Source organism: Giraffa tippelskirchi, chromosome 10 (genome assembly GCF_054371585.1).
Source record: "Giraffa tippelskirchi isolate mGirTip1 chromosome 10, T2T-mGirTip1v1.2.pri, whole genome shotgun sequence".
NCBI classification, from domain to species: domain Eukaryota; kingdom Metazoa; phylum Chordata; class Mammalia; order Artiodactyla; family Giraffidae; genus Giraffa; species Giraffa tippelskirchi.
The window spans coordinates 86,483,384-86,504,317 of record NC_137284.1 but is presented as its reverse complement, the minus strand read 5'-3'; the positions used below and the strand labels follow the sequence as shown (position 1 = coordinate 86,504,317).

Here is a 20,934-nt window from a genome sequence, read left to right as displayed (position 1 = left end):
CGTCAAGGCTGTATATTGTCACCCTGCTTATTTAACTTATATGCAGAATACATCATGCAAAATCCCAGGTTGGATGAAGCACAAGCTGGAATCAAGATTGATGGGAGAAATATCAATAACCTCAGATGATGCCACACTTATGGCAGAAAGCAAAGAAGAACTAAAGAGCTTCTTGATGAAAGTGAAAGAGGAGAGTGAAAAAGTTGGCTTAAAACTCAACATTCAAAAAACTAAGATCATAGCGTCCAGTCCCATCACTTCATGGCAAACAGATGCGGAAACAATGGAAACAGTAAGAGACTGTTTTCTTGGGCTCCAAAATCACTGCAAATGGTGACTGCAGCCATGAAATTAAAAGATGCTTGCTCCTTGGAAGAAAAGTTATGACCAACCTAGATAGCATATTAAAAAGCAGAGACATTACTTTGCCAGCAAAGATCCATCTAGTTAAAGCCATGGTTTTTCCAGTAGTCATGTATGGATGTGAGAGTTGACCTATAAAGAAAGCTGAGTGCCAAAGAATTGATACTTCTGAACTGTGGTGTTGGAGAAAACTCTTTTGAGAGTCCCTTGGACAGCAAAGAGATCCAACCAGTCCATCTTAAAGGAAATCAGTCCTGAATATTCATTGGAAGGACTGACGCTGAAGCTGAAGCTCCAATACTTTGGCCAACTGATGTGAAGAACTGACTCATTGGAAAAGACCCTGATCCTGTGAAAGACTGAAAGTGGGAGGAGAAGGGGGCAACAGAGTATGGGATGGTTGGATGGAATCACTGACTTGATGGACGTGAGTCTGAGCAAGCTCCGGGAGTTGGTGATGGACAGAGAGGCCTGGCATGCCACAGTCCATGGTGTCGCAGAGTCGGACATGACTGAGCTACTGAACTGACTGACTGATACCTTTAAAGCCTAAAATACTGCCAGGCATATAGTAAGTGCTCAATAAATATTTGGTGAAAGAATTAATAAATGATATTCCCAGTATCAAAACATAGTAATAAAATAGTTAATACTACCTGGTATTCACTTTACATCAAGTCAGTTTTGAGCACTTTACTTGATCTTGACTTTCTCATGAGATTGGTATTATCATAATGATCTCAGACCTGTAAAGTTAGGTAGTAGTAAGTTAGAAAATCTAATCTAGGCATTCTGAACCCATGGCCTGGGTTCAGTGTTACCTAGTGTCCTATAAATTATACTATGAAGGCTGTTGTATATGATTGTTTTTGTAGCAGAAAGACTTTGTGAGATTCTAGGCAATGAGACATGGAAGATACTTTAAGTTTGGATCTAAACTCTTTATACTTCATACTTTGTGTTCTTTAGAAAATTATTTAACTCAAGGCAAGTATCTAAATGCACTAGATTCTCAGTTTTGCCAATTTATACAACAGACTTAATACCTTTGGCAGATCCTATGAATAAAGCAGATAATTGTGTATAGTGTGCACCTTTATGCTCATAGGAATTCTCCCAGAAAAATGCTCAGGAAATGGTCATCTTTAAGAGGATATAATTGTGATAGTTTTATGGTACTATAACTGTTGATGCTGTGAGTTGCCTAACACACAGTTTGCCTTCTTTGCCAACATGAATTCAGACATGATTCAGAAAGAAAAAGCTGCTACATTCGTCTCATATATATCTTCATTCAAGATTTTTAGTGATTTTTATGTTTAGTGATTTTCAAAATTTGGAGTAGGTTTATGTTCTTTGATCAAATTGACAGTTTATAATTTTAACTTAATCTAAAAGAAAAATATTACTGAGAGTCATAGGATCATATGATACTTTAAATAAGATTTAGATAACAGTAATTAATAGTTTTGAAAATTTAAACCTTGTTATAGAAGCAAAAAATTGGGTGAAGCAAATAGAATAGAAATATGAATATGGAGAAATAGGAATCATTTAAAATTTCTGACTGTTAAAAAAGAGCTTGTTCTTTATGATTTAAGAATAAAATGGGTACCAAATTTGTTTTGATTTTATTTTTGTCATTTTAGACAATAATAAAAGTAATATAACTTTCATTTAAAAATGTCAAAATTCATATCTTACTGGAAATCATATCCTTTCAGCTACTTAAAATAACAATTGAGATGTTAATATAGAAATATGCTCTGGGCTACATAGCTTTTCAAATTTCTATTAGAGGGTACTTGGGTGTCAAGGGTGAAATCTCCTCGTCAAGCTCATGGGAGATATTTAATGACTCATCTTTGTTGTCAATGGCCACAGCAATGAAAAGTGAGCTGAGGGGAAGAGATGGTGAGCAAACAGAGCTATGAGTTCTGTATTTCTACCTCACATCTAGGTTTGTGTCCTGAGAAGGAACAATACCCTGTAAGGGAAAGTAACACACATACATACACAGTTCCTAGTGGTTTTAGTGTGAGTGGACTTTGGCTCATCTCCCAGAATAGTGCAAGAAGAGCAGAAAAATTCCTATTTCTCTGTGTGTTTGGATGTAATGGAAAGCTCACTTGCTCTGAAAGGACTGTCTCAGCAGCAAGAGACAAAGCAGAGGACACCTAAGAACTGTTGGCAAAAGTTAAATAGAAAAATGACACGCAAATTCATGAAGTGTTCCACATTTTTAAAAGGAATGAAACAGTACCATTTGGAGAGATGTGAATAGACTAAGAAAGTGAAAGTTGCTCAGTCATCTCCGACTCTTTGCAACCACATGGACTATACAGTCCATGGAATTCTCCAGGCCAGAATACTGGAGTGGGTAGCCTTTCCCTTTTCCAGGGGGATCTTCTCAACCCAGGGATTGAACCCAGGTCTCCCACATTGCAGGTGGATTCTTTGCCAGCTGAGCCACCAGGGAAGCCCAGATAGACCTAGAGGCTTTCATAAAGAGTTAAGTAAGTCAGAAAGAGAAACACAAATCTATAGTATTATTTATATTACTATATTATATTCAACATATTGCTTAAATGTATAATATTGAAATCTACAAAAATGTTGCATATCAACTTATTTTTAAAGCAGAAGTAGAGACAGATGTAGAGAACAACTTTATGGATACTTATGAATACACACTTAAGGTGGGAAGAAGAGGATGGGATGAATTGGGAGACTGCAGTTGACATATATACACTACTATGTGTGAAATAGGTAACTTATGAGAACCTACTGTATAGCACAGGGAACTCTACTCAGTGCTCCATGATGACCTAAAGGGGAAGGATATCTAAAAAAGAGGGGATATGTGTATACATAGAGCTGATACACCTTGCTGTACAGCAGGAACTAACACAACATTGTAAAAAGAAAACAGCTATACTCCCACAAAAATTTAAAAAAAGAAAAGAAAAACGCTGCCACCACAGATGCTAATATAGATAAATGACATCAAATATCAGTGGAACCATTTAGATATAATCTGAGGTAAAAGAGGGACAAAAGTTCAAATACTTAAACTAGTTTTGCTCTCCTGATGGAAAAAATAATAGCATATACTTCTTGAGCTTTTACTATGTGTCAGACCATACGAATTCCTCATGTATTAACTCATTTAATTCTCACAACTACAGGATGTGAAAGGTAATTACTATAATTCCAGTTTTAGAGAAAGCAGCAATTCATCAAGAAAGACATAATATTCCCAGGCTATATCATTTTTAGTGGAGGAGTTGGAATGATAACTTGAAATTTATTTTGAAATAATAAAAAACTGAATATAGCTGGTTCGTGGATCTCGATGTGCATAATCTGTGGATACAACACACATACATCTGCATCTGTAAAAATATCACTGGGAATTCAGTGAGTGTCTCAGGCAGATGTGGCTTGGATAGTACCTCCTCAGTTATTTTGTTTCCAGTGGTTGCTTTTCCTATTCATGAGTCAAGCTGATTCTCAATGTCAAACCACAGCTTATAACTGTGAATTCTCAACTCAAAGGTACTATGAAGGTCCTAAGTTCTTTGTTTGATGAGCTACCGTACAGCAGAGATGGGAAATTGATTATAAATCATACCCTCTCCACCCCTCAACCCACATATATGAGTAAAGGGGGAAATAATAAAACAAGAAGTTATAATTTCTTTTCCTACATAGAATTGTAAAATGACATTTTGAAAAGCTCTAAGAAAGTAGGAAATTACTTTCATCTTATTGTACCCCCTTATGAGCCAAAGACTGTATGTATTTTGAAAAATATTCAGAGGAACAATAGGAATGGCTTTGATTTTTATACTTCCCTGGTGGCTCACACGGTAAAGCATCTGCCTACCATGTGGGAGGCCTGGGTTCGATCCCTGGGTTGGGAAGATCCCCTGGAGAAGGAAATGGCAACCCACTCCAGTACCCTTGCCTGGAAAATCTCATGGACAGAGGAGCCTGGCAGACTACAGTTCATGGGGTCACAAAGAGTCAGACATGACTGAGTGACTTCACTTCACTTTCACTTTTGATTTTTACAATATTTCCATCACATATCCATTTGGTCATGCAGAAGTCATTATGCTTTTGATTTCACAAAATGTTTGGATGACATTTTTACATAAATAATTCAGAAGAAAAAATCACTTAGGAAATATAATTCACCCCACTTTTGCACTTGAAGTTTGAGAGGTAACCTTTCATAGAATAAAGGGTTTTAATGTGTTTGTTATTATCTCATTCTTCAATAGCACTTTATCTAAGTAACAGTTAAGCATGACAACATAATAGCCCTAAGAAATACACAATTCAACCTGGGTGGAAAGTATTGTTTTATGAGGTAAATGGACAAATGCATTAGTCAGTAGAGTGAAGATGGCATTTTCTTATCTTGGAGCTAGTTCTTCCAATTCTCAGTATCTGTGCACCAGGAAAGTAAAGTTATGAAATTATAAAAATTGAAATATATACCTGAGGCCCACTAGAAAAAACAATTCATTGACAATGAAATTCACTGAATGGCACATAAACAAAATTTGTTGCAATTGGTTTCAATTTTGTAGAAGGGCTTGTATTCCTGTGCAAAAGGTGACTGGATAAAATGACGGGGGGATAAACACTTATAAGGAAGTTATTTTTCACAATAGTCTTCCAGAGTTTTGTTACCATGCATAAAATTCAAAGAAATTCTCAATTTCTGGTTAAGTAACCATTTTACTTAGTCTGTTTATTTACCTGCCTAGATTAAAGCTTTCAATGTACTTGACTGTGCTGCAAAACAAAGCTGTGACGTGTCTCTCTTTTTAGCCAGAAGAGTAAATACAGGAAATGTGATTCTCTTATTTTTCTTTTAAACTTTGGTATGAAATGTAAAGCATCAGAAAAATACTAAATTTATAAGAAATGCATTAATTTAAAAAAAAAGTTTAAATTCAAATATAAGCAAGATACTGAGAAATGAAGCAATTAGGGAGTAGTTCAAAATCATCAGGTTGAAAGATTTGTGATTACTTTTGTTTATGGTTGTTCTTTTCCCTGTGGCTTCCTTCCCCTCACTTTTATAAAGGCTCATATAAAGTCTTACCCTGGTAAGGTGTTATCTGATCTGCTGACTACATGCTCCCCAGCCTAGACCATTGGCATTTAACTTGTCAAAGGACACACTAAAATATTCCTTCCTGTTGCAGCAATAGGGTACTTTCAAAATAAATAAAATATTAAGATATTTATTGAACACTTATTATATAAGTTCTGCCCTAACACTTTACGGGTATTAATTGGGGCAGAGGACAAAAGAGATTTGGCAATTTCCCCATGATAAGACTTCAAATTCTAGCAGTCTGGCTCCAAACCCAAGCATTTATAAACTACACTTTTTTTTTCTCCCCAACTGTAGACACAAGTCTGAATAACTGTCCACAGACATGAGTGGATATAAAACGTCTCTTAATGAGAAAACAAAGATGAATTTGCTTGCTGTGTATAATGTATCACGGAAATATACACAAAAACTGACAATACTGGGTGCTTCTGGAGCAGGACTTACATAAACGAGAGAGAGCGGTACAAGGAAAGTTTTCAAGTATATCCTACTGGAAATTTTGAATTTGGAAATATCCAGATGCATTACTTTCACACACACACAAATAAACAAATAAATGGGGGAAAATAAGAACAATTGTAAGAGTCAGCAGATTCTATCATATCAACAAGATATATAAACTCAACATTAAAAAGGAAAATTAAAGACATCTTTGGGGAATTCAATATGTTTTATTTTGCCAGGCACATGATTTCTTCAATATCCAATTAAATATTACTGTGCTAATTACATTTCCTTACACAGAGTGAACATTCACTGTAATGACAGTTTCATCATGCTAAAATCTATTCACAAGCCTACACTTTGAAAAAAAGTGCATTTCTAGGAAATTTTATGTACAATACAAATGAAAAACGTATCAAGTCATTGAATTGTCAAACTACACAAAGTAAAATCAACCAATCAACCACCAACATTTAGTATGTTTTAACAATATTTTTGAGAAAGAAAATTTTCTTTACATTTGGCAGTCTTTTTCAAGAAGGGTCTCTATAATTTTAAAAGTAAAGTGATAAAAGTATATACAATGTAATAATGTTTAAAGCAGAAGGCATTAAATAGCACAAATAATGTTATAAAACTAAACACCCTTATTGTCTATCAGTTTGCGTTTACATGAAGCAAGGGGACCTGTATAATTTACTTTATCCTCTGAGTCTAACACAATTTTACTTTTAACTCTGTACATACAATAGATTGACCATGAACACAGAAGATGGTTTCCGCTTTATACACATTTCTCTTTGTGCGTGTAGAGTGGAAATAAAGAACTATTTGTATAACAAACTTCTTTAGAGGCTACTTTAGAATCATATACACATTTGGAACAATAGCTTTTATTAACACCTTTATTTTTGAAGAAACATTATTTATGCTGTGTTTGTTACTGCTACTTTTGCTCCATTGAGGCCTCCCCTTGTAATATCATAATTTACCATTTAAATAATAACTCATATTCTTAGATTCTGATAAGTGATTAGATTCATTTTGACAATGATTTTAGTTCTTGACACTTTATACTGTAGTGCTTAGAAAAGTAATATATTTATCTTGATTACTTTCTTTATGGATTGTTAACTACAAATAAAACTTTTGTATTAGATTTTGATTAGGTATATTATATAATTTCTCTTTGCACCTGGAGACATGGAAATTGTTAAATGCAAAACGAAACAGCAAAAGTTGTATTTTTAAAAGAAATATGAGGATATGAAGAAAACTTTATACTTCTCCCATCTAATTGGTATTTGGAATAAAAAAATGAATATTAAATTACTTTAAACACAGGATCCAAGTATATAATAAGAAGATAGTTATTTTATTCATCACAGACATACCAACATTTGTATTTATATACCTGTGAATATAATGTACCAACATTCTTTTAAAATAAAGTATGTCTACCTTTGTTCAAATTAGAAATTTTTTCACTCCTCCATAAAATGAGTGTCTCTCCAGCATATACAAAAGAGCATTAAAAAAAAAGAATTGGTGACTTAAAATCCAATATGGTATCTGAAGTTGCTAAACAAAAGTAAGTTAATCAATGAAATTAATTAGTGAAGTTAAAAATTAGTAATATTTTTAATAAACTTCTGTCAATAAAATTGCTTTTTTTACCTTGTTTTTCTTTTTTCTCCCATTTTGATGGTTTTAGACCTCATATACAAGTTTGGTATTTCAAAAATTTTTTCTTCTTATATTTTTAACTTGCCATGCAAACTAGAAAATTAGAATAAACATATTAATCGATTAAACTGTGTAAGATTATATTCTCTGAGTCTAAAATAACTTAAATATCTTCCAAAAAGGAAAGTGCTTTTGTTTGGAAGATGATTATATAACAATATAAACTTAAAAGCTTCATTGACATAACTCTAGTCAGATATTAATGGTGAGAGTTCTTTTTATCTTCCTGAAACAAAGGAACCGAATTTTTGCAATCATAAAAATAACTAATACTATATTTCACTGGAAGCATACAAACTCCATATTATCTTTTAATGAATTGCTAGTGTTTTATGCAACTTTTAGATTCCCTCTTCCTTGTCTTTATTTTTTATTCTACATTTCTTTTGACTGTGTTACATGCATTTATTTCACTTTTACTATGTAAAAATTGTGAACTTGGCATTTGTTTTTGTATACAGATGACTGTCAATTAGAAATCTAAATCCTTAAAGCGAGGATGGAAGATCACAGGTTATAGCCCTCATTCAATTAAGGGATGTAAAAATTCTAGTTTCATAGCCACCATATTGATTTTGAAGAAAAGGTACTTAAAGATATAAATAAAATCTAGGTTAAGTTAAATCTTTCTATGCACCATGAGGACCATGACATGTCTAGGGTTGTCAATATCATACAAGAAAATGCATACTCATTTCAGTTCATGTAACATTCAGCTTTCTCAGTGAGTAACCACCTTCTTCAGGAATTTCCCAAGTGTAAAGCAGAAGATTCTTTGCTAAAAATTTGATCACTGAAGACAGACCTTTATTAATGGAAGCATAAGCCCCATTTAAGACAACATTATGACTCTGGCAGCTGATTCCTCCTATTTCTACTTTTCCGGCTATTGATGAGAGCCTTTAACTTGCCATAGTCCCCTCTCATCTTCTGAGATTCTTCTCCCTGTTGATGCTGCTGCCGAGTGTCTTTGCAGTACTGATTAATCATCTGCATTTCTGAGTGGCTGAAAGCCCCCATGATGTCCTTCGGATGGAAGGGTAAAGCCCTTACAGAGCTGGCCCAGGTCCATGGAGACCATTTGTCTGTAACAACTGCCACCATTTCAGAATCTAAAACTTTAAAGTTGATTTTGGCTATGGTCTGCTTGAAGCTGTTTTCTGTTGCAATGCAGTGATACAGTCCTTGGTCAGAATCCTGAACAGAGCGGATAAGGAGTCCTTGTGAAGTGGCTATGATTCGTTCATTCAGTTTGACCTAAAACAGAGGTATAAAAGTTCTGAAATCCAACTCTATATATGCTAAAACGATATGACTTGTAAAAAGAATTTCATAAGTTTTACAAAAGTATTGAGTACTAATTAACTTCCATCTTAGTGGACACACATTTTTGGCAAATTCCATTGCCTCTTTATTTTTTATTTATTTATTTATCTTTGCACAGGAGATCTGGTTTCAGGAGTACTGAATGTATTAAAGAGAAGGTAAGGTATCACCCATATTGCCCCAAATAGCTTAAAGTGTGTTCCCTTTGGGTAGAAGTAGTTTATTCACATCTAAGTGAGCGTTTTAAATGTTTCTAGAATGTAAATTACAGACAACATATACATATGAAATTCAGTTTAAACTATCTATTTTACCCTGTAGTTGTCGCCTTTTATTGCAACAAAAATACTCACTTACTGAGTAAGAACATGAAGCCATAATTAAATCACTGAATTTTACCTTTTTTTCAATGAATGAATAAATATTCCCCTAACTAATAACTGTATAAGCTGAGGCAGAGTTCTGAACATTATGAAGGGGTTTTCCCAACTATGTAACACAAAAAATGACTAAAAATAAGCTGGAATGTATTATATTATAAGTACTCCAAGTGATGTTACTTTCCAAGGAAAAGTAATAAGAAGCTATGAGGTGAATATTTAATTATTTTACAGGCTTATGCTGGAAAAAATATCATTTTCTGGATGTAAGCTAAATTCTGAAATCCATTTCCTTACAGGGCCAGCTATAGTATTATCAGTGAACACACAAAAACCTATGTGGTAAGTAGTTTCTTCATACATACTCAGGAATGCTCTTTCATTGAGGGAAAGAAATTTGACCCAAAGAAAAATAAGAGAATGAATGTGAAATGTTTTTCTAAATGATAAATTTCTATATAAATACATATTTTATTATTAATTAAATACAAACCAAAGATAGGTTGCTTTAGATAAAAAGTAACTCACATACAAAAGCACAAAAAGGAAAAATATAGTGCTGAAATATGAATAGAACAGAACTAGAAAAGAGAGATTAAGAAAAAGGACTGAAACATATAAAGCAGAACTTTTATGTTCATTTAATTTTTAAAGCTTTAATATGCCTTAGAAATAGTTTAAATAATGTATAAATGCATTCAGAATATAAATGAGTCTTTTCTATTTGCATGAAATTCAGAAAAATTTTGGAGGCTAATTTGATAATATTCATTAATATTTATATACAATATTCAGTGCAGACATTTTATTTATAGGAATGTATATAAAATACACAGTCTAACTAATATGAAGATATTCACTCACATGAATTTTAAAAAATTTTAAATTATTTTTTGGCCACACCATACAGCATGCAGGATCCTTGTTCCCCAATTGGATCCATGCCCCCTACAGTGGAAGCATGGAGTCTTAACCACAGGATTGCCAGGGAAGTCCCTACCTGATGCTTTTGATAAGAGGAAAAACAAGCAATAATGTAATCAGTAGATAGCTTTAGTAAAGGCAAAGTATGGTCATATAGTAGAATGCTATGCAGCCAAGAAAAAGAAGGTAGCTCCATATGTACTAATACTGAAATCTGTGTGTGTGTGTGTGTAACACAGAAAGAGACACAAAGAAGGAGAGAGAGGAAAATTCTGGAGACTAGTTGGAGGACTATATGGTTCTTAGCAGCCTATACTCTGAGAAGTGGGAATGAGTACTGAAGTGGAGGAGAGGAGGGCTTTTAGTTTTCACTTTACGCTATTCAATATGAACTATGTGCATTTTTCTCTGAAATTTTTTACCACTTGTCTTACTAAAAAAAAGTTCAGTTTTTATACATCATCAATGTGAGAAATATGTGTATGTTTGCCTAAACTACTGAGGAAGAATTAAGGTAAATTTAATTAAATATTAATAGCTTATTCAACTAAAGTGATAGTGAGTGGAACTGTGCTCTGCTTAAATTCTGGACAGAATATATTTTCATAGAGTTAAGGTTTTACATTATCTTAAATTATAGTATTCTTCTGTTTTTGAGATTGGGAGAAAAATCAAGATAGCCATATGTGTCTCCACATTTTTTGACACTTCTGAAATAAAACATTTTAAATATCATGAAAGAGATAAAACACATGATACATTCCTTTTTAAATTTCATTTGTTAATTTCTGTGACATGTATTCAAGCCTGTATATATTCATGTATTTTAATTTTACACAATAGAAATTACATTCATCCATTATATATTTTTCCACTGAAGTTTCTACTGAATAAAAGAACAGCATTTTATCTATGTTAGGTAAGCTCCTGTTTGAGTGTTGGCTTTCCAACTCACATACACATATACAGACTTTCTTTGGAAGGATGGTTCACGTCCACATGACATGTTCAAGCCTAAGAATTCCATTTCTGTATGACAATCATCATCATCATACATTATGACTTCTACCCCAGAGTAGTTTGTAAGGCAATCATTCTTATGCTCCACATCCATTCAAAATAATTTAAAATTAATTAGACTGTAGATATTTCAAGACTGATTTGATTATAGATTTGATAGCAACAAAACAAACCTCAATATTTTTTATTAATGAACAAATGTAAAAATTTTTATGAAATTCTGTGGCAAGAAGGGGCCCTGAAGTCCACTGAGTCCATCTTTTTCCCAGATATTTAAGTCTCATCTTATGCAAGTGGTCATCAGCTTATGGTTTAATATTCCTGTGACAGGGAACACAAAATTTCCTAAACAGCTCATAACATCTTTGGGTAGGCAGGTCTGAGAGTTGGAAAGCATTTCCTCAAAGAGAGCCAACATCTACTTTAGTAATTCTGATGCAATGCTTAGCTTAGGACTGTATCCATTCTACACAGCTCTCATTAACCTAATATGTAGTATGGAAACTGTGCACAACAGAAAACACACAAGTGCCAAAGGCTCTATTTTTCCCTTCACTCCATCATACTTTGTGATGTACTGTTAATACCATTGCAGTTTAGGCTACTTTAAGGCTTTATATATACATATGTATTTTTCTTCTTATCCTCTCATTAGTTAGGACAATGTGACATCAATATTATGGAATTCATTATTTATAACATTTCACTCATGCTGTTTTACAATGTTTTCCTTTTAAAACATTTCTTTATAATCAGTGAAAGGTTGATACAAGTATCCTTTCATTTGAAAGTCAAGTTTGTTTTTTTTTTTACCTATCACTTAATAAAGGCAATGGTCCCATAAATAATGATTCCACACATTACCTACAACAAAACCCCAAGAGTTATGAATAATAAAGCAATGGAAACAGATTACCACACAGCGGAAAAATGCTCTTTACCATAAAGGTTATAGTTAAGTGGAATTTCTTGCTGAGGAAAATTGAACTTTTTCAAAAGCCCCTTTTATCTTGTGAATCACACAAAGGTGCTGTTGTGTGAGAACTTGGCTTCTGGATTTGCGCACATCTTGTTTCTTTTACAAATGCTTCCTCACATCAGTACCCCCATCTGAGTGTGCAAGCTCTTGCTTTTTTCACTGTGTTACAGAGGTGAGCAGGCAGATAGGATTTCTAATTAATCCATCAACTCCATGGACAAAGGATTTTAAAGAAGGTGGCACTTGTCATCCCAAAGACATTAAAGGATGTTCATATGTCCTTCCTTTTTTGTTTGATCTGTGCCTCACTGAGGGATGGTGATTTAATGCACTTTCCAAAGCTCTGATTGATTGCTGCTCTCCTGCGTTACTCACCTCTTTCCTCCTGTCTTTGTCTTTCTGTAACAACCACTTGACAGATGCCTGTGGAGACTTGGGGGCACACTCAAGAAAAGTGGTGTTATTTTTTACTCCATATTGAACAATTTCAGCTGCATTTCTGTATGCTGAAGAGCAAAAATAAAATGAGAGAGAATGAGAGAGAAGCATTGGAATTTAGATCATATTCCCTTATATGAATGTTTATTTCTCTATAAAATTGTGAGCAACTAAAGCAAAGCCCAAAGGCAGTCTTAATTACTTAACAAGTTTATACATTGTTTGGTGTGTTTAACCTAAAATGAAGTAGAGAAAGATACAAGGGCATCAATGTTTATTCAAGAATTACTTTACACCAAGGAATGCACTTAACATCACCTTGAACATTTAATTATTACAACATCTTTGTGAATTAAATTTTCTCAGCCTGTCATAGGCTGTGCTGCTGCTGCTGCTAAGTCGCTTCAGTCGTGTCCGACTCTGGATCCCATAGACGGCAGCCCACCAGGCTCCCCCATCCCTGGGATTCTCCAGGCAAGAACACTGGAGTGGGTTGCCATTTCTTTCTCCAATGCATGAAAGTGAAAAGTGAAAGTGAAGTCCCTCAGTCGTGTCCGACTCTTAGCGACCCCATGGACTGCAGCCTACCAGGCTCCTCCGTCCATGGGATTTTCCAGGCAAGAGTACTGGAGTGGGGTGCCATTGGCTTCTCCACATAGCTGTGAGTTATGAAAAAACATATCCTAGGCAAAGAGTTAGTAAGTGCCAGGCAATACCAAGGCCAGGTTCATTCCACCCCTAAACTCCACACTCAGTGTGGTATAGATGAAATTCAGAAACACTGGGAAAAAGGCAGAAAGCAGGGTGTGGCTACAGTGGGATGTAATGGTTGAGAAAATAATCTTTGACCTCAGAGATACCTGAGGTAAAATCTTGACTTCATCACTACCAGCTGTATAGCCTTAGAGAAGTTATTTAACATCTCCGTGCTTCAGTTTTACTTGGTTCTAAAACAGATATTTTCAGACATTATATGAAATTCTTAAATTAGGAAGAGTATTCAGTATAGTTATGTGGTAGCTTAGACATGGGCAGAAACCTCATTCATAAAGTGTAAATAGGAATAGATCCTACTTTAGAATAATTTCTTGAGTAGTAAGTGACATAATCTATTTAGAAAAGCACTTAGCTCAGGTTTTGATACAAAAATCAACACTGATTTTTGTTCATCATTACCTCTGCTGCCAATATTCTTACCACTATGACTACTGCTACTGTAAGTGGGAACTGACACACAGATTTATAAAATACTCAGCAAACAGAGAAACAGTAATCCGGATTTATTCCCTCAGTTAGATGTGTGAAACAATTAGGCAAAATATGTCTTAATTTTCTTCTTGTGGTTTGTGTAGTTAGTGACAAGAATGTCATTATTTAAATAAAAACAAAAAGGCCCATGCTCACAGAGGTTAGCAACAGGAGTCTGTGTTAACAGTTAACTACAGAACCTCTATAGCACCTTGGTAAGCCTTGAAGAAGGTCTCTGCTGGTGGGGTGGAGGTGGAGGGAGGGATTCAGGGGGGAAATTATAACATAATGTCTTCATGTCAGGATGGGAAGAAAGGAATTAGATTAATCATAAGACACATGGCTGGACTGCCGAAAGTATGTGGTATGGTTGTAAACTGTAAAATTCAGAGCAGGATAATTCATAATAGCCAAAAATTGGAAGCAGTACAAGTGTTCCTTGATGGATACACACACACACACACACACACACACACACACACGCACAACGGGTTACATTTTTGCCTTAAACAGGAAAAATATTCTGACCCATGTTACAACATGAATGAACCCTAAATAAGACATTGTTGTTGTCTAGTCCACTAAGTTGTGTCCGACTCTTTTGGGAACCCATGCACTGTAGCCTGCTGGGCTCCTTCTGTCCATGGCATTTCCCACAGAAGAATTCTAGGGTGGGTTGCCATCTCCTTCTCCTAGGGATCTTCCCAATCCAGGGACTGAACCTGCGTCTCCTACATTTCAGGCATATTCTTTACTACTGAACCACCCAGGAAGTCTCGAAGAAGACATTAGGCTAATAAGCCGGTTACAAAAGGACAAATATTGTATGGTTCCACTTATATGAGATATTTAGAATATTTAGATTCATAAAGACAGAAATTAGAACAGTGGTTGCCACAAGTTGGGGACGGGAGAATAGAGAGTTAGTGTTTAATGGGTATGGAGTTTAACTTCGGGATGATGAAAAAATTTCAGTGATGGATGGTGCTGCTTGTTGTACAACATCGTCAGTATACTTTATGCCACAGAACTGTACAGTTTAAAATGGTTAAAATAGTAAATTCTGTTATGCCATTTATCACAGGAAAAACAAACAAACAAGATGTTGTTTTTTCTTCAGTGGTAAACAAAAGTAAAGTACATTTTTTTTCTTCAAAAATAAAATAATGGCTAGAAATATCTATAATAACTATCTTTGTGAAAGACTTACCAAATGACATATCCAAGGATATTGGTGTTCCTGGACTTTTTTCTTTTACATAAATCTTACTATATGTACAAATAATATTTAATTTTTAATGACTATACATGAATGCCTCTAGTTTGTATAGTGAATCTTTCTTTAAAATGACACATTTTGATTTACCACAGATTTCCCTTACTGAAATATGATATGGAGCACTGCTACTCTTTACCAAGTTTGACCACTTTTAATTACCTTTTAGGTTAAATCCTCTGCATTGAGTCAGTGGATTTCCATGTCTCACATCTTGTCTTCGGCTCCTCCTGTGAAGTGCAGAAATATATACAAGTGACTTAGAATTAATATTGTTAATTATGATGTATTTAAAAGACTTCATTTTAAATTATGCAATCTTATGATTGCCTAAGGTTTCATAAAGAAAAAGGATCTGATTATCTGTATTTTTTGTTCTGTGCCCCAAGTATCATGTGGGCTCTTTGTTTTCAATTTGAATTAATTCAGAGTCTCCCCATCTACCACTCACAATAGATGAACCTCCTATTATATGTACTTCCTGCATAGATGCTAGATTGCAAATTAACAGGGTAAATTTTTATTTTAGAAACAGTCTTAGAAAATTTTCTAATACAATAACCTCCAAAGTATAAACTTATTAGCATCTTCCACTTTATAATTTTTTCTTAAATAAATATACTTTTCTTATAAAAGTTAATACTTTCAAACCATTTCCAGATACACTAAAAAGTATCCAGAACCAGAGAGACAAAGAAAATGGATATTTATATAAAGTTAAGCAAAACGTTTCATTTACTAGACTAAGCATTTTCCTTCATGTTTTTATTTTGAAAATTTTCAAAACTATAGAAAAGTGGATATACAAATATAATGAATGATGGTAACCTACACTCATAAATTGTTGTGTTGTGCCATAATTATGTGTTCTCTCACATCCAAGTATATGTTATATACATACTATATATGCACATATATGAAAATATTTAGAAAATAAGTTGCAGACATGATAATTTTATACCCGTAAATGTATGTACCTTCTAAGAATGAGTAATTTCTCTACATAACATCATTATTATACTAACTGTATTAATATTTATTTAATGATATTATATAAAGTACATTCTATATTGAAATTTCACTACTTGTGATATTCAAAATATCCTTTATGCATTTTTAAAAGTTTATTCAGGATCCAAACAAGGTTCACTCATTGCCTTTAGTTGTTACATATCATCGACTTAAGCATTTCAAAATCTTAGTTCATCCTTTTAAAATTGTCCACTATTTAAATAAAAGTTTAAAATTATTTGCCAACTATTTAATTTCTTGTCTTAGATTCACTTATATATTAGTGTTAATTGTATTACATAGTACAACAAATCAAAACAGAGTGATTGAAATGACCTTAGCAATGAATTATGGACACAAACCTTGTTATAAAGGAGAAGGAACAGAATGTTCTTTATTGTGATTAATAGGGGTAAACTGATTGTCTATTATCAATTCTGAAAAGTATATATGGATGAGCATATCATTTAACTGGGCTAGTTAAGTTTCTCTTAATATTTTTATCCTTAATGATCAATTAAAATATTCAGTAAGAGAAGGAAAATATTAACACTGGGCTTATAAAATTTGCAAACCATAATTAACCTCAAGGTCAATAATAATGAAAAAAAAAGTTATGGCAAACAGATAATAGTTCATATAATCAAAGGATTATATAAATCTATTTATGAAATACAGGTATAAACTTTGTGTCATTTAAGGATTCTTTTCCCCCGAAAGCCACATGATCCTTATTCAGTTGTATATTTCTCTACAATTACAAACACACACTAGTGGAAGTCACTCTTGTCTCAGGAATTATGATGAATACTGTTCTTTAGAATAGATCTTAAGTCAGGTTTTTATTGCATTGTGTTTGGTATATTATGAAGTCACACAATTATTTACTACCAGCCAACTTGTGAGTATATATTATATGAGAACCAAGTGATAGTTCTTATAGTTGAACTGGTCATTTTCAGCCACATAAGTAAGCAATATTGCTCACAATGATTTAATTTATTGTCACATGATCAGCACTATGTTATGGTTTACTCAAGTACATGGGCCTTCATGCTTAGCAATCTGAATTTGCAGTATCACATACCTTCCAGACTTTCAAATATAGAAAAGATTGTTATGGATTTGCTTTAATGAAGGGAACAATAAGGCAGCCATCTGAGTTCTCTGTATCTGTCACCCAGGGATCAAACCTGGGTCTCCTGTACTGCAGGCAGATTCTTTAATGTCTGAGCCACAAGGGAAGCCCCTTCTATATGTGTAGATTCCCTTTAAGGTATTTGTAGAACATTGTGAAAGCACGATGGTAGACAGTCATATTACATTGCATGCGGGACTGGGGATTTGGCTCAAGATATCAGTTTCCTCCATTATAGTCTATTCTTTTAGATAAACAATGAAATTATTTCTTACTGTGTAAAAAGCAGATATTTACTTGAAGGGTAAACTGATTCACTTGTTTAAACATTTCCAACTACATGTCTATATCCAGAATAAATAACATTTGAGATTAAATTGTATGTAGTCATGTATGGCGGAGAAGGCAATGGCAACCCACTCCGGTACTCTTGCCTGGAAAATTGCATGGATGGAGGAGCCTGGTAGGCTGCAGTCCACGGGGTCGCTAAGAGTCGGACACAACTGAGTGACTTCACTTTCACTTTTCACTTTCAAGCATTGGAGAAGGAAATGGCAACCCACTCCAGTATTCTTGCCTGGAGAATCCCAGGGATGGCGGAGCCTGGTGGGCTGCTGTCTATGGGGTCGCACAGAGTCGGACACGACTGAAACGACTTAGCAGCAGCAGCAGCAGCAGCAGCAGTCATGTATGGATGTGAGAGTTGGACTATAAAGAAAGCTGAGCACTGAAGAATTGATGCTTTTGAACTGGGGTGTTGGAGAAGACTCTTGAGAGTCCCTTGGACTGCAAGGAGATCCAACCAGTCCATCCTAAAGGAAATCAGTCCTGAATATTCATTGGAAGGACTGATGCTGAAGCTGAAACTCCAATACTTTGGCCACCTCATGCAAAGAGCCGACTTATTGGAAAAGACCCTGATGCTGGGAAAGATTGAATGTGGGAGGATAAGGGGACAATGGAGGATAACATGGTCGGATGGCATCACTGATGCGATGGACATAAGTTAAGTAGGCTCTGGGAATTGGTGATAGACAGGGAAGCCTGGCGTGCTGCAGTCCATGGGTTCGCAAAGAGTCAGACACAACTGAGCGACTAAACTGAACTGATACAAATGCACAAATATTTAATGTGCTTGAGGATAAACAGGAAAATGCTTAATGTTGTTTACTATGAAAAACAGTAAAATGTTACTGTGAAAAACATGACTTTTTAAAAAAGAGAAACTACTGAGCCAATGACGTTAACAATCTTATTATGTCAAAGTACACCCTCCATTGATTTCCAAATATAGCTGTACTTTTTGTTTCCATACAAAGGGACATGCTTTTGATTTTTATGCCTATGAATTTCTCTACATGATCTTTCTGTTCCAGTTAGACAGTGTAATCAAAAATAAAACTAAAGTTAGTTAACACTATTAAATAAGATAAAAATGCTCCAAATGATCATTTTCATTATTACTATTTAATCTCCAAAGAAAATCACTACTACATATGGGAATTTAGGAAATAATTCATACAGCAAACATGTTTTGCATTCATTATAACTGTATGCTTTAAAATGTTTGGGAATAATGTGGAGAATTTAAATAGTATAGATAGTTTTAATGAAACTCCCAGTATGATAGCCAAAGACAGGTAAGGGTAGACCAAGGAATATCTTATATAGGTGTGTACACACACATACACACACACACACACACACACACATGTCAAAACCATAATGAGATATCACTTCATACCTATTAGAATGGTTTAAAGAGTGGGAGTTCTCTTACTGTCTACATTTTCTTTCAGGAGTTTTGTGGTTTCATGTTTTATGTTCAAGTCTTCAATTCATTTTGAGTAAATATTTGCATGTGGTGTATGGCAGTAGTCTAGTTTCATTCTTTTTTGCATGTGAAAGTCAAGTTTTCTCAATACTATCTACTGAAGAGACTGTCCTTTCTACTGTGTATTTTTTGGCTCCTTTGTTGTAAATTAATTGACCATAAATAGGTTTATTTCTGGCTCTCTAGTTTCTTCTATTGATCTATGTACCTGTTTTTATGCCAATACCATACTCTTCTGATTACTATAGCTTTGTAGTACAGTCTGAAGTCAGGTAGCATGATTCAACCAGCATATTTCTTCTTTCTCAAGATTGCTTTGGATAGCCAGGGTCTTTTGTGGTTCCATACAAATTTTAGGATTCTTTTTTCTATTTCTGTGAAAAATGTCATTGGAATTTTGATAGGGATCATCTTTAATCTGTATATTGCTTTGGGTAGTATAAACACTTTAGCAATGTTAAATATTCTAACCCAAGAGTATAGAAAAACTTTCAATTTATTTGTGTCTTCTTCAATTTTTTTTCCATCAATGACTTACATTTTTAAATCTTTTATCTCCTTCATTAAATTTATTCCTAAATATTTAATTCTTTTTGATGCAGCGATAAATGGGATTATTTTCCCTTAATTTTTCTTTCTGCTGGTTTGTTATTAGTGTATAGAAACACCATAGATTTTTGTATCCTGCAACTTTACTAAATTATATGGTTAGTTCTAGCAGAAAACCCATGATACAAGGTTTAATAATGCACATTATATTGCAAAATTAATAATTTTAAGAATGTTTCAGTTCCTTGTTTATTACAAGCATATGATTAAAAGAACAATTTGTTGCAGTAGGATGACAATGTGGAATCTATGCTTAAGTACACATTTTAGAAAAGATTAGTGGCAGAATATTAGAACAAATGAGCTAACTCATATTTCAGCAGAAACTTCTATAATGTAAAAAATATCTCAAATATGCAATGATAGTTTTTAAATATAGTATGGAATTTTAATTGTGAAATAGTTCTTGTTTGTTAAATAAAAATGCTTGGTGGCTAAACCCAATGTCTGAAATTTTGCAGGGAAGGAGTACTCATTTTCAATTTCTTCACATCATAGAGAAGGTTGATATGTGTATAGGACTATGGTAAGATTCACTGTGTGGTCCCTATATCTCTTTCTTAGAGAGTGTAGTACTTCAGTTCCCTTGAGCACTAAATTTGTTTAATAATAGATTGAATATTGTTTTTCAAGTGTTTTGTTGTTCTTTGGTCCCTAAGTTGTATCTGATTCTTTTATGACCCCAAAGACTGTAGCCTGCCAGGCTCCTCTTTCCATGGAATTTCCTAAACAAGAATCCTGGAATGAGTTGCCATTTCCTTCTCCAGGGGATCTTCCCAACCCAGGGATCAAATCCACGTTTCTTGCATTGGCAGGTGTATTCTTTACCACCTGAGAAGCCTTCTGGGTGTTAGATATGCCAATTTTTAGAATCACTTACCAAGAAAAATCAATTATTGCCTTAGCAATAGTTATGAAAATAGTTTAAAATATTGCTGCTATCATAATTGTGAGTGAATACAAATATAGTCAAAAATACCACAAGTGACCACAAAAATCATTTTTTATCTGAGATTATTTAGAATTTGCTTCCCTCATACTTTGTTTCCCAGTGCAGA

At 34.1% G+C, this 20,934-nt stretch overlaps 1 protein-coding gene across 3 annotated transcripts in view; it reads right to left on the bottom strand.

Moving 5' to 3' along the window:
- Positions 1-6,154: 6,154 nt before the first annotated feature.
- SEMA3C (semaphorin 3C) overlaps positions 6,155-20,934 on the bottom strand; it is a 202,469-nt gene continuing 187,689 nt past the window's right edge. For 2 of the 3 annotated variants that reach the window (XM_081535619.1, XM_081535620.1), the window contains 3 exons: positions 15,447-15,514; positions 12,698-12,828; positions 6,155-8,950 (listed from right to left, as the gene is read on the bottom strand). In XM_081535619.1, the coding sequence (XP_081391745.1) occupies positions 8,537-8,950; positions 12,698-12,828; positions 15,447-15,514 (613 nt within the window). In that variant the 3' untranslated portion in view covers positions 6,155-8,536. The remainder of the gene's footprint in view (positions 8,951-12,697; positions 12,829-15,446; positions 15,515-20,934) is intronic. The other variant, XM_081535622.1, reaches the window with a different exon arrangement.